The 15,000-nt window shown below is 39.7% G+C and overlaps 1 protein-coding gene across 1 annotated transcript in view; it reads right to left on the minus strand.

The window, feature by feature from the left end:
- Window positions 1–984: 984 nt before the first annotated feature.
- LOC137871541 (phosphatidylinositol 4-kinase beta-like) overlaps window positions 985–15,000 on the minus strand; it is a 21,072-nt gene continuing 7,056 nt past the window's right edge. Inside the window, exons 3-14 of the mRNA XM_068709390.1 lie at window positions 14,001–14,536; window positions 12,012–12,470; window positions 10,353–10,580; window positions 9,813–10,082; window positions 9,610–9,716; window positions 8,950–9,054; window positions 8,580–8,703; window positions 8,261–8,374; window positions 7,593–7,744; window positions 7,320–7,452; window positions 7,113–7,233; window positions 985–5,450 (exon numbers count right to left, since the gene is read on the minus strand). Of these exons, the coding sequence (XP_068565491.1) occupies window positions 5,269–5,450; window positions 7,113–7,233; window positions 7,320–7,452; window positions 7,593–7,744; window positions 8,261–8,374; window positions 8,580–8,703; window positions 8,950–9,054; window positions 9,610–9,716; window positions 9,813–10,082; window positions 10,353–10,580; window positions 12,012–12,470; window positions 14,001–14,536 (2,531 nt within the window). The 3' untranslated portion in view covers window positions 985–5,268. The remainder of the gene's footprint in view (window positions 5,451–7,112; window positions 7,234–7,319; window positions 7,453–7,592; window positions 7,745–8,260; window positions 8,375–8,579; window positions 8,704–8,949; window positions 9,055–9,609; window positions 9,717–9,812; window positions 10,083–10,352; window positions 10,581–12,011; window positions 12,471–14,000; window positions 14,537–15,000) is intronic.

The raw sequence follows: 15,000 nt of genomic DNA on the forward strand, positions 1-15,000 counted from the left end.
CAAACAGATTCCTTGAGATGTACAAAAGTATTAGTGTATGTAATAATTTATACAACTATTATTAATTTATTACAAGTCACAAATTTGACTTAATATCTCATAATTTTACTAAATATTCCAGAAAAAATAAGATTGAAAGTCCATTTACAGGTTTTTATTTACAGTATTTTAGCTGGGTTTTTTTGGACACAAATCTTTCTCTGAAGATTATTACGGTAAGATGCTGAAACATTTGACCTTTAGAGAGGAGGAGGAAGAGGAGACTACAGTTAAGTGGAACTTGTTCATCTTTATTTATGAAACGTATTTGGTTTAAAACTTTGTTCTGTTTTTTTCTGTTAGCAGGAAGTTAATTTATTCTGACTTTTATTATTATTACCAAAATATAAGATTTATTTCTCAAAATTACCCCAAAAAGTCTCTTAATTAATCAATGACATGTTATGACGAGCTCATAATTAAAATATTTGTGTCTCAGAATAACAACAAAATAAAACAATTACATAAATAAGTTTTATATTCAAGTCTGAAAGAATCTTTGTGAATTAATTGATTAATTTAAAATATCTCGTAATCACAAAATGTTTGTCTCATAATTATGAAGACAAATGTGTAATAACCAGATATTTATCTCATGACATTTAATCTTATTCTGAAATTAAAATGTTTTAGTTTGAAAAACCTGTGTGACCCTAAAATAATTATTTCATATTGAAGATTTTTAACATCAAATTAAGATTTAAATTAATTGAAAATGTCTCATAAATGAGCAAATATCTTGTTTATCAGATTTTTAATTCATAATGAAATCTCATAATTATTATGAATTAATATCTCAAGTAAAAATGTGATTTTATTTCATTAACCACAAGACAAAAGATTTTTAATAATTACCTTCTAATTATGATTTATGAGGTAATTTGTCTTTGGTAAATTCAAATTAGTAATTTATTCACATATTTAAAACAGATTAATCAGATTCCGTTTTTGGTGATAATTATGTTTAATAGAAACGAGAGACGTAGAATTTAAACCTCTGAATGGATCACATTACATTTAATCTAATTTAAAGTGATTTCATTATATTTATTCATTATGAAACGATCAATAAAACTTTAGAAATCACACTGAACTCCAAAATGTTTTCATGTCGGTTGTTTTTTCTTCAGTTTGTCTCATCGTTAGCATCGTTAGCATCGTTTCTCATTTAACACAACATGGAGCCTCCTGCTGCTTTAACGGATTTAGTGTGAAATGTTTCGTACTAAAGTTAAAAACAGGAATCGTTCACAAAAGACAGAAAACACATTTTCATTCAGGATAAATGCACTTTAAGAGTTTTTCACATAGAAATTGTTGAACGTGTTCGAAGCTGATGAAGAAGGAAAGAAGGCAATGAAAGGTTTTTAGTAGCAGGGACAAGTTTCAACAAACAAAAAGCTTTTCCTCTCCAGACTCACCACAAAACAAAGATGTTGTCCTTTATCTGCCTTTTTATTTCAACAAAGAAATAAGAGACGAAACATCGGGAGATACTTCTGCACGTTGAATTCCATCATAAATGTTTCTTATTATCACAACGTGACTTTAATTAACTTGTAAATATTAATAAACCTGATTCCCGTCTGGAGAGGAAGACGTTTTAAGGTCTAAAAACTCGTCCCTGACGGTCAACCGTCAGATATAAAAGCACTTTGAAACCTCTTCGTTCCTCCGGTTGCATTGATAAGAGTTTGTACCTTCTGTACATCTCAAGGCATCTGTTTCTTTTCTCACAGGAGAACGAACTCATTTACATACGTACATATTCACAAATGACAAGAACAGGAAACAGTATTTGCTATTTAAGTTGCTTATCTGGTAAACTTTAGTCACAGCTGCATCTTTCTCAAACGCGGCGGCGTATAAAGTAGCGGGCTAACGGGTAGCAGGCTAACGGGTAGCGGGCTAACGGGTTAGAAGACGGTAACATGACGCTGCTTTTACAATAACAGATCTGTGCTTCTCCTTCATTAGTGGTCAAAACACACAAAAACAACTGTACAGATGTTAATGACGAAAACACCAAATACCGGCTTTATCCCAGCGAGGAGCTTTTATGAAATCTGGTTCAGTATTTTTTGAAATGCGTGAACGCTAACTGGTCGTTCCTTTTGTTAGTAGAAAATATAAAGTCAAATCGAATGCATAAAATCTGAAAGTAAAGTAGTAAATAAGATATAACTGTAAATAGCGCAACTGTGATTTTTATTTTGAAGCTAGCTTGTTAGTGTTCAGGTTTGTCACTAGCTAGCTAGCTTGCCATTGCTCATCTCCACTCTTGTGCTTGTTAGCTGCAAGCCTCAGCTCTTCTAATAATTTATAAAACATAAATCATAATTATTATCCTGGCAGAAGAAGAGATATTACATTAGATTGTGGAGGAAAAAAATTAAGCTAGCAATGATTTTAGCTGAGTCATTGTCAAGCTAATGGCTAACAAGAACAGTCTGAGAATACTGATTGAATGATGTTAGAATAATATATTTTATTGTTGCTGCTTAAGACTGTAGTTAGTACAAAAGTCACTGCTCTTATAAAACAGTTAGCTAGCTAGTAGGTATCATTAAACTTTCAGTAAAAAAGTTGTTTTAAAGGCGCTGTTGTTTGTTATTAAATATTAGCATGACAATGACTCAGTTAAAATCATCGCTAGCCAAGTATGATTTCATGTTCTTTTTCCTCAGTCTAATGTAATACTATACATTTTTTATATTTCTGTACACATATGAGCAGATTGTAGAAAACGTAGAAGTTTATGTGACAATTGGTAGCAGGCGAGTTATTGCTAACAAGCTAAATATTAACTAGCTGTAACAAGGTTGTTTTTTTCGTAGTTTTTGGTCATTTTGGCTCATTTTAATACAATTGTAGTTATAAATGTGGAGTAATTGTCTCGCTAATTAACCTTCTGGTTAGCTAGCTAGCTTCTGTTCTTTTACGTCTTATATGGTTGTAGCTGAAGTTGTATTTACAATAAAGGAACGAGCAGGTAGCTTGTTGCTAACTAATCCAACAGTTAAGGTAGCACTAGCTAATGTCTTGAATCCTCTAAAACGTACGTTTTTTAATCTAAAGAGCAATTTCAAGTACAAAAAAATACTTGATCTCACTTCTCGAAGGATAAAAACCTCCGTAGTATGTAAAAACAGGTGTAATAAACTGGGATAAAGCCGTAGAAAGTGTTAGCGACATTAGTCACAACATCACTATAAGTGTTTAAAGTACAAACAAGAAGACATTTCCTCGTCAATACTGAGAAAAAAAAGTTTTAGTCGACCGTTATATTAAAAAAAACAAAAACATTCACATATTCAGGAAACTGATCTCATGAATAAAACATTTAGAGATTCAATCAGCCGCTTCTCCTGATTGGCCGGAGTTAATGACAGGAATGTATCTCTAAAGGGCCAATCAGGGAGGAGATCATTAAATATGCAGATATCAGTCATTCAGCTCAGAGTCAAACAGATATCCAGCCAGTGGAACGTCTTCTGGCATAAATCTGTTGCAATTTTGATTTAAAAAGAGAAATCAGTCAAGTAGTGAGTGTCTGTAAGTGTTCCTTTGATTCAACACTGGAGAGTTTGTTTGTTGTCGTAAACTGAAACTCAACAACAAAATCAAGCAAAAGTTTCTTCTGAAATTCAACTCGGACCTTTTCTTCAAATGAATCTACACAAACAATACAAATAAAATGATTTAGAGAAAACAACATGCAGATTAAATAAAGTGATGAGTCGACACGTTGAATTTAAATAGTTTTTTAGCTTTTTCACCAGACACCCGTCACGCTGGAAAAGTTTTGGGAAAATTATAATCCTGTTTTAAAAAGTCTTAAAATATCATAAAATGTAAGAAGGCTGCACAATAAACAGGTCCATTAAATCTCAACTTCACATGAAAACAATGCAGATAAACATCGTTCTCGTACTAAAACCAAACTTTTGTTTTTGGATTCCAAAACGTTGACGACGGCAAGCTAATGCTACGTTAGCCGCTTTTATCATCACGCGGACGTTTAGCGAATTGTGTTAAAGTGAGCCAACAAATCTGCTTCAACGACATCAAACGAGTTTATTAGCCGATCCAACGTAAACAAATAAAAATGATTCATGTCTGTAGAAGTGTTTTTAAACAGGTACAATGAGTGGTTGCCTACATGCAGCCCGGAGAAACGGGTATTAGCATTTAGCACACCAACGTTAGCATGCACGCTCACAGTTAGCAAGTTGACGTGCTAATACTTAGCATGCTTGAAGTACAGCTGAGGCTAACGGGAGATTCGGCCCGTCGGTCTGACGAGGAGACGATGTCTTCTAAATATGTCACTTCCTCAAAGTCCTCTACAGGAACAAGCTTTCAAGATCAACTCAAATGTCTTCGGAGACAGTTGTGATAAATGTCTGGTGAAAAACATCAAGGAACTCTATGAGAAGACGAACGCAAAGAAAACAAGTTCTCACTGTTCTGTTCTCTAAGAACAAACAGACAGACGATGGAACCGACCGTCAAACTGCTTTTCTTCTTTATCGTACGTTTGTTTTATAATCAAATATTCAAGCTGCTGTCAAACTTAAATCACATTCAGTGGAATTTTAAGATGTAAGTTTGGTGGTATAGATGCTTTTCTGAGGATTTAACTGTTGGTTGTTGATTAGTGTCACCAGCAGTAAACGCATGTTAGAATGATGAATCATTGTAGGTCTTATGAGCGGTTCTGTTCAGTTACATTATGAGCAGAATTTACTGCAATTTTAGGATTCGTTTGTCTGATCAGCAGCTGAAAATCCAAATAAACCTTCACAAATGTGAAACTGTACCTTTCAAAGCTTAACTGGAGAAATGAACTCATCGATGATCACGCTATGACTTGAAGGACAGCTGAGCTGGTTCACAATAGAGTCCAGTAGAATCCATCAGAAGATGTGTTTAATAACACATTAAAGGATGAACCAGAAGTCCGTTCAGTGTTTCTGTTTCAATGTTTTTCACAGGAAAAAAGAAACAACCTGGAAAAGTCCCAGACGCTGTACTTTCCCAGCTGCCAGTGAACGTCACACACGACACATCAGAGATCAGCTGATCATCTCATCACATTCAAAACAAACGTGTGAGGAGCTTCAGAGACCAACGAGAGACCAGAAGAAGCTCTCTGAAGCCAAACAAAGACGAACATCAGCGTGAGTCGAAGGTCACATGATGCCGTCGGTCACATGACGCCGTCGGTCACATGATGCCGTTGGTGACGTACTGGAAGGAGTCGTAGAGTTTGGTGGTGATGGACCTCATGGACCCGTCCACCAGCTGCTCCACCAGCAGCTGCAGCTGCTCCTCCGTCAGAGACATGTGGAAACGCTCCTTCAGACCACGGATGGTGCTGGAGCCGTGGAAGCAGGGGAGGTGGGAACCTGGAGGAGGACAAGGAGGTCAGGAAGAGAACAAGGAGATCAGGAGGAGGAAGACAAGGAGGTCAGGAGGAGAACAAGGAGCTCAGGAGGAAAAGAACAAGGAGATCAGGAGATGAGGAAATCGCTTTATGAAAAGCAAAAAGCCAATGAAGGAAGTGATTTATGTTGATTCTCCAAATATCAAGGGTTGGATCAAAGATCGCTGATTTAAAATGTTTAAACTGTTTAAAATGACTGTAAATCACGACCTCTCGTGGTTTATTACCTAAGAACTTTATTCAATAACAAAGGAAAATATGTCAAGAAACGTGTCAGAAAAAGTCATAGTATTGTATGTAAAAAAAAAAAAGTTAAAAAAAGTCATAGTATTGTATGTAAAAAAAAAGTAAAAAAAAAGTCATAGTATTGTGTCAAAAAAAGTACAAAAAAGTCAGAGTATAGTATGTCAAAAAGTCATAGTATTGCATGTCGAAGAAAAAAAAGTCATAGTATAGTATGTCAAAAAAAGTACAAAAAAGTCATAGTATAGTATGTAAAAAAAAAAGTAAAAAAATGTCATAGTATTGTATGTAAAATTAAAGTAAAAAAAAGTCATAGTATTTAATGTAAAAAAAAGTCATAGTATTGTATGTAAAAAAAAAAGTTAAAAAAGTCATAGTATTGTATGTAAAAAAAAAAGTTAAAAAAGTCATAGTATTGCAAGTAAAATTAAAGTAAAAAAAGTCATAGTATTTAATGTAAAAAAGTCATAGTATAGTATGTTACAAAAAGTCAAAAAAGTCATAGTATTGTATGTAAAATTAAAGTAGAAAAAGTCATAGTATTGTATGTCGAAAAAAAGTCATAGTATTGTATGTTAAAAAAAAGTTAAAAAAAGTCATAATATTGTATGTAAAAAAAGTCATAGTATTGTGTCAAAAAAAAGTCATAGTATAGTATGTCAAAAAAAAGTCATAGTATTGTATGTCAAAAAAAAAAGTCATAGTATAGTATGTCAAAAAAAAGTCATAGTATTGTATGTCAAAAAAAGTCAAAAAAAGTCATAGTATAGTATGTCAAAGAAAAAAAAGTCATAGTATGGTATGTCAAAAAAAGTACAAGAAAGTCATAGTATTGTATGTCAAAAAAAGTACAAAAAAGTCATAGTATTGTATGTCAAAAAAAGTACAAAAAAGTCATAGTATAGTATGTCATAAAACTCATAGTATTGTCAAAAAAAGTCATAGTATACTTTTTTTGTATGTCAAAAAAAAGTTTAAAAAAGTCATAGTATACTTTTTTTGTATGTCAAAAAAAGTTTAAAAAAGTCATAGTATAGTATGTCAAAAAAAAGTCATAGTATTGTATGTAAAAAAAAAAGTCAGAGTATAGTATGTCAAAAAAAGTCATAGTATTGTATGTCAAAAAAAAGTACAAAAAAGTCATAGTATAGTATGTCAAAAAGTCATAGTATTGTATGTCGAAGAAAAAAAAGTCATAGTATTGTATGTCAAAAAAAGTCATAATATAGTATGTCACAAAAAGTACAAAAAAGTCATAGTATTGTGTGTCAAAAAAAGTTAAAAAAAGTCATAGTATAGTATGTCAAAAAAAGTCATAGTATTCTGCATTATTGCTATTGTCTGTCTCGGTATACTACAGTTAGTATCGTGCGTCGCTCACCTTGCTGCATGATCTCCACGATCTGAAGAACCTTCTCCATGTGCTTCCTTGCAGCGATGAGACCCTGAAGCATCAACATCTTGTAGTAGATAAACATGTCGCCGTCCAGACCGCCCATCACCTGAAACATCACCACCATCTCATCACCATCATCTTCACCATCACCATCAGACCCGCCAACACTGAGAAGACGTCACATTGACTCACATCCACAAACTCCGAGGTGAGTTTGAAGGCGGACGTCTCGAAGCCGAGGTTCCGAGGAGAACTTGAGAGGATGAAGCCGAAGTCGATGTGGATGATGTGACCTTCAGAGTCCAGCAGGATGTTCCCGTTATGTCTGCACACATCGGTGAGATGGTAAGAGGGAGCTACAGGACCGTTAGCCTAGCTTAGCACAAAGACTGTTAGCCTAGCTCAGCACAAGGACTGTGTGTGTGTGTGTGTGTGTGTGTGTGTGTGTGTGTGTGTGTGTCTCACCTGTCTTTCACCTGCAGCAGGTAACAGATGAGACTGTACCCGGCGCAGCTCTGGACGAAGTTCCTCTGCGCGGTGAGGAACGCTTCGGTGGTGAAGCTGCCGTGTTCCTGCAGGAAGTAGTCGAGCAGCGACAGCTGACTCTGTTTACGCACCTGAGGGAGGAAACGCAGCGACGCCCACCTCAGAGAGTACAACACAGTACTGAAGTACTGAAGCTACTTGTTTTGGTTACCTGGTACTGAAGTACTCCGAGTACATGTACATGTTGATGTACTTGATACCTGGTGCAGAGGTACTCGTAGTACTCGTAGTACTTGCAGTACTTGTACCTGGTGCAGAGGTACTCTGAGTACTCGTAGTACTTGTAGTACTCGTAGTACTCACAGCACTTGCAGTACTTGTACCTGGTGCAGAGGTACTCTGAGTACTCATAGTACTTGGACTTGTACCTGGTGCAGAGGTACTCGTAGTACTCTGAGTACTCGTAGTACTCGTAGTACTTGCACCTGGTGCAGAGGTACTCGTAGTACTGGCAGTACTTGCAGTACTTGTACCTGGTGCAGAGGTACTCGTAGTACTCGTAGTACTGGCAGTACTTGCAGTACTTGTACCTGGTGCAGAGGTACTCGTAGTACTCGTAGTACTGGCAGTACTTGCAGTACTTGTACCTGGTGCAGAGACACGGCGTTCAGCACCGGTTCGATCATGCCGCTGTCTGATGACATCACCAGGATCTTGTAGGGTTTGATCCACAGAGGAACTCTCTCCTGCTGCCAGATGCACTGAAACACAAGCAGGTCAGCTGATCCACACACAAACACAAACGGTTTGGACCTAAATGACACGTTCATATCACATCATATTTCATATAGTGGATAAAAGCTACGAGACAAATCCTTCATCTTCTAGAGGAAATACTTCCCGGTACTACCTGATCCTGAAGTCGCAGTACTACTACTGCTGCTGCTGCTGCAGGTGAGTGGTTACCTGCAGCTGTCGGAGGACCTGATAGGCCAGCAGCTCTTGTCTCAGGTCGTCTCCACACTTCACGATGACGGACAGCAAACGCCAGTTCAGCAGGTGACCGTAAGGAGAACCTTCCCTGATCCTCCTGCAGGGAAACACACAAGTACACATGTATACATGTGTGTATTCATACATCTATATATATATATATATATATATATATATATATATATATATATATATATATTTTATATTTAGCCATATAAATATATGTATTTCTATATATACATTATAATAATAATATAATGTGTGATATAATATCATATATACATTATATATACATTGTATACAGTGGTCCGGTTCTTCTGTGGTCCGGTTCTTCTGGACTCACCTGACTTTCTCCTCCCAGGGTTCCTTGAGGGCCACAGCTGACGGGTCTTCTGGGTCTCTCCTGAACGTCGTCGGCGTGTGAGCGAGGTTCTCCGACAGACGACGTCTGGAGAACCCAAACAGACGGAGAACCGACAGAACAACATCGGCGGAAATGATCGTGAAAAATGAACTTAATACATTTACTCAACTACTGTACTTAAGTACAATTGTTCAGGTACTTTTACTTGACTTTTGAGTATGACTGTATACTTCTAGAAAGTAGACGTTGTACTTTCTACTGCACTACATGTATCTACGACTCACTACAGATAATTAAACATAACTTAATAATGTTACACATGAAAGTCATCAATATGTATATTCATTATCTGCTCAATGACTAACTCTACTCTTGGTTCTTCTTTAACTATATTTTGATGCCGACACTTAAATGGTATTTCTACACTAAAGCAGTACTACTTCTATTTAAGTGAAGTACTTCCTCCACCTGCTAGTTTCAGAGTTTTAGTCTTGACTTTAATTAAACTTGTTTGTATTTATAATATAAAACCAATAATACTTTTGATCAGAAATGTTGCAGTGTGTGTGTGATATAATATATATATATGTGTGTGTATATATATATATATATATATATACTGTGTATTTATATATTTACCTGATGTCTCCGGCGGCGATGAAAACCGGCTCTTTGCTCTCCAGACTTGTGATGCTGTCGACTGAAAACTGACTGATGTTATCAGAGCTGCTGGTCTGAGTCTCCACCTGTAACACACACACATCAATATATATATATATGTATATATATTTATATATATACACACATATATATATATATATACATACATACTACGTTCTCACCTCCACCTGCAGCTGTCCGATGTCGTCGGTGGCCCACGCCTCGTCGTCGTTGTCGTAGTTCGGGACGGTGGAGAAGCTTCCCGCTCGGTGCTCTGACGTCATCCCGCTGCCACAGTTAGCGTTAGCGTTAGCCGCGGTGACGCCGCCGCCGCAGTCCAGGTTCTCCGCGGAGCGAGCCGAGTGGATCCTCGTCTCCGGGATCCGGATGGGAACCGGAGACGTCTCGAAGCTCTCACACTCCAACACCTCCACGTAGATGATGTACGGAGCCTGAGGAGGACGTTAGCATGCTAGCTATTGTTCTTCTGTTGGGGTTTTTGGGAATGTGAGTTATACATTTTGTCTCTTTTGATGGAGCTACGCTAACAGTTTCTGCCTGCTTCTAGTCTTTATGCTAAGCTAGGCTCACAGTTTCAACCGGCTTCTAGTCTTTATGCTAAGCTAGGCTAACTACGTCCCGGACCCGTCTATGTGCTGGACCCAGAGAGATGAAAGTGGTGTGAAACTCTGGGAATAACTGGCTGTCATTGAAGGCCTCACCTTGTCTTTGGAGTTGAGCACCACGGCCTGAGTGTGGGGGACCCGGCAGACGTGGTGCTGCCGCTCGGCGGTGGGCAGCCAGACTCGTGCCGGCAGCTTGTGGTTGAGCAGCGACAGCTCCGAGATCAGCCGCTGGGTCTTCTGCTCTTTGGTTGGCAGCGTCGCCAAACGCTTCCCGATGCAGAGCAGAGACTTCACGAGCTCCCTCTGAGGACGCAGACGGTCCGGCTGAGAGACGGGAAGTAGAGAAGACACGAGCGGAGAAAATGAAAAATAAATAATCATCAAGTCCAGGAGATGAAGCTCAGAGCTGCAACACGCTTTTGGCCGTCGCCATCTTGTTTTCTGTGTTTAAACAGATGTTTTCTGTGTTCAAACAGATGTTCTGTGTTCAAACAGATGTTTTCTGTGTTTAAACAGATGTTTTCTGTGTTCAAACAGATGTTCTGTGTTCAAACAGATGTTTTCTGTGTTTAAACAGATGTTTTATGTGTTCAAACAGATGTTCTGTGTTCAAACAGATGTTTTCTGTGTTTAAACAGATGTTTTATGTGTTCAAACAGATGTTCTATGTGTTCAAACAGATGTTTTATGTGTTCAAACAGATGTTTTCTGTGTTTAAACAGATGTTTTCTGTGTTTAGTTTTATGTGTTCAAACAGATGTTTTATGTGTTCGAACAGATGTTTTCTGTGTTTAAACAGATGTTTTATGTGTTCAAACAGATGTTTTATGTGTTCAAACAGATGTTTTCTGTGTTTAAACAGATGTTTTCTGTGTTCAAACAGATGTTTTATGTGTTCAAACAGATGTTTTCTGTGTTTAAACAGATGTTTTCTGTGTTCAAACAGATGTTCTATGTGTTTAAACAGATGTTTTCTGTGTTCAAACAGATGTTCTGTGTTTAAACAGATGTTCTATGTGTTCAAACAGATGTTTTATGTGTTCAAACAGATGTTTTATGTGTTTTCTGTGTTTGAACAGGTGATGAACGCTGAGAACTCAAGTTTCTCATCACGTGTAAAGAACAAACGTCAGAACAGGTTTCTGACAGAAGTGACGTCATAAAAAACGTGACAGAAAGAAAACAAAGGAATGATGAGATGAGATCAGGAAGAAAAACGTTGTCAGACCCGTTCAGTAGTGTGTTCAAGTCTCTTTGAACACATCTCACCGTCATGTGAATGTGCTGAACGTGAAACACACACAGACATGTGTGGTGTTTAAAATGTAAAAATACCTTTTTAAAATATTTTTACAGATGAAAACATTTAACATTTAAACATTTTGAATAGAAATGAATAGTAAACTGCAGCAATAAATATCTCATCTGACTGAAATATTTCTCAATGTTTAAAAATGCTTTGTTTTATGTGATTTATTTGAAATGTATTGATTATTGTTCAGAATTCACCATTATTTACAAGTTTCTGTTGAAATTTAAGCTGTACAATTTATTTATTTATTTATCACAAAATGTGTCTTTATGTTAACGTTAACGTTTGTGTTTTATCAGGTTTATAAAGCAGACTTTATTCTTGAATACTGAACTTGGTCTCAGCCTCAAAGACCAAATGAATCAGTGTCGTTACAATAAACAACCGATCCCTTCTTGGTGTCACCACAACAATGAGATCAATAACAAAATAAAAGACTTTACCTCCTCATGGACAGCCTCTACTTTGGGGTTACTTCCTGTCCGTCGGAGGCCGGAGCCGGGTCCGCTGCTCGCCGTGGTGGCGTCTGACTTGGATCTCTGGTGGGTCCTCCGGGACGGTGAAACAAACACTTCCCCCTCCCCCGGTGCGGGGCTGTCGGGGGAGGGGCCGCCGGCCGCAGAGAATGAGGAGGCGGAGTCCGTGTTGCTGCTGTTGTGCCTCCGGTGACAGCGGCGGTGCGACGGCGAGGACGACGACGGGCCGTTGGAGACCGAGGCCGAAACAGCTCCGCGAGCGTCCGGCGGAGGAGCTGAAGGTTTGAGTTCGTCGGACAAGATGAGTTTTCGGAGTTTGGTGCCTCTGGAGTGACGCTGGGTGGAGATGTGCATGTCGGAGGAGTAAGCTCCCAACAACCACGCCGTCAGCAGGGAGAAGGTTATACCGCCTCTGCAGCGGTGGATCTGAGAGACAAAAACTAAAGACTTTAGATCAAGTGTCCATATACAGAATAGCACATCCTCAAGATCTCTAGACCAGGGGCCTCAGCCTTGTCCTGGTAGATCTTAAGGAAAGCAGACCACCAGGGATATACAACCCCTCCAGTATGTTGTCCCCGTAGAACCATAGACTGTATAAAACATGGATGTGGTCTCCGTGACGTCACCCAGAGGGTCTTTGAAGAGATGCTATCGCCATCTGTGACAATGTAAAACTAACTAAAAATGGTCAAAGAGGTGGATCGTCGGTGGAGCTGAGGCTGCAAACGAGTTTATTTTTACAGTAAAGTTTCATATTTGCAAGGGCCACTAATCTGGGGACCATCAACCAGAGCCTCCTCATCGGTAGCATGATTTAGGTTTAGGGTGCAGGGGTGCATCTTTAGACCCTGTTTTAAAAGGAATAAAACCACTATCAGAACTACTTTTAACTACCTCAGTGACCTCCACCGGTGAGATGGACAACGCTTCTGTCCTTCAGTCCTCTGATTATGCGTCCTCCACGGAGGATCTATCGGGTTCAGGAGTCCCTAAATGTGGTCTTTCCACCGTACGACACTATCCGCTCTCAGGATCAGCAGATCAGCCGGATCAAGATCCTACCTCTTCCTTTGGAGTCATCTGATGGTTTGTCAGAACTTCTAGAGGCCAACTGAAAGTCCTTCTCCGTGGTCTTCTTGAACTCCTTCCACTCTTGAGAAGTTGTAGTCTTTCTGGCTGACCGATCCCCGTCTGTTGAGCTGGTATTGAAGGTGGTGCTGATAAACCACCAGAGACATTCTAAGGGTCCGATCACTAGAAACGTGGCACCTGCCAAAAAACATTGTTGTCCTTTGCTACTACCTTTTGGTACTACTCTTGTACCGCGTTCTGCAGGTGGTTCCTAGAAGCGCATAAAAGTCAAAATATTTTCAACTTGCGTGGAGCCGCACCGCTCGTCAGTGTCACACTTAACCCGTGGCAGCCAATCAAATCCGACAAAGAGGCGGGCTTTACTACTTTACCACTGACTTCCTGTTTTGATGCCGGTAGATGCGGTTGCTCTTCCAAAAGCAAAGCAACAATAACAGCTCCACGTCTACATTTAATACATTTTTCCACCGTTATTTACATTTGATCACCTGGTTGCGGACGCACCCCTGCTCCACAGGCTCGCTTTGACCAGGAGGCGTTTTTTTAAGCGGCCGCACCTGTTGCAACGCGTCTCGTTGTGATCGGCCCTTTAGTCTCAAGAGCCTACATTTGTCAGCACGCCAGAGGCACCGGGTTTTCCGGCCACCTGATTGCCCAAAAGCGAAACCTCCAAATGGTTGTGGTTGTTAATGTTTCTTTTAAAAAGGACCAGACCAACTCCCCTCCAAGGTCTGGCTTGGAGGGGAGTCTGGCTCCAGGATGGGAGTATTTCATGGAGACATTGGTAACAAGCTTCTGTAACTTACATGAAGAACTAAACTGAGCCAGACACCTGAGCAGATACAACGGTTATGGACTCACCAGGTACGGTCTGATGGCGTCGCCCACTTCGGTGTCCATGTGCACGTACATGTTGAGCAGCTGCGGCAGGTAGAAGTCCACCTCGCTGTCGGGGAAGCTGAAGAGCCGGTTCCCGATGTAGGCCTGCACCCCCGGCTCCTTTGACTTGTACAGGTAGGAGATCGCCATGGAGACGTCAAACAGCTTGGACTCGAACAGGCGCAGCAGCCACGACTGCTTAGACGACGACGGTGATGCTGCCGACAGCAGCGAAGAAGACTCCGGCCTGGCTGAAGGAGGTGAGCCTTGTTTTTCTCCTTCCTCCTCCTCGTCTTCTTCTTCTTCGTCTTCTTCTTTGATGGAGCTGCTGTCCGGGCTGACGTGCCACTGTGGACCGGAGCCCTCCGTTGACTCTGTGAAGTGTTGTTGTTGTTGTTGTTGATCCTCCTGTTGTCGCTTGTTGTCAACTTGTTGCTGTTCAGGCACTTCCCTGTTCTGCAGCTTGACCTTGAGAAGAACTTCCTGGCAAGCCTTCAGAGCTACTTCTGGGTCGATCACTGGAGCAGAAAACAAGGAGAGGTTCAGGTCACTCGTGAGCATACAATTTGCAGAAGAAAAAGTCCCGTTAGCATCTCATATTACACCTCAAGATACTAACAAACAACTGGGCTATTCTTAGTTCTAGTAGAATCGGAGCTACAAAAGTAAAACGTGTCTCTCAGATTAAGTTCTGATATCTTTTGTCAACCAAACTCCGGATTATCCAGGAGTTTGTGGCACCTTTTCTTAAAAAGGTCTCTTCCGACAATCACCAAGGTCTTTTTAGTGGCCCAGGCAGCTGTGTTATTTGGGGCAACAAGTCCCGGAAGGGTCCACCCCTTCTTTGAATTGGGGTCTTTGAGATTAAGAAGCCTCGCCTGGATTAGGGATCCCCTTACCTGGGACCTGGTCTGGGAGGGGAAGCTTAAGAACCTGGTGGCGGGGCCGGATCCATGGAGCCTGGTATCATGGAACAGTGTTG

Source organism: Cebidichthys violaceus, unplaced genomic scaffold (genome assembly GCF_023349555.1).
Source record: "Cebidichthys violaceus isolate CVI_PGR_0920_01 unplaced genomic scaffold, fCebVio1.0.p SCAF_146, whole genome shotgun sequence".
Lineage (NCBI taxonomy): Eukaryota > Metazoa > Chordata > Actinopteri > Perciformes > Stichaeidae > Cebidichthys > Cebidichthys violaceus.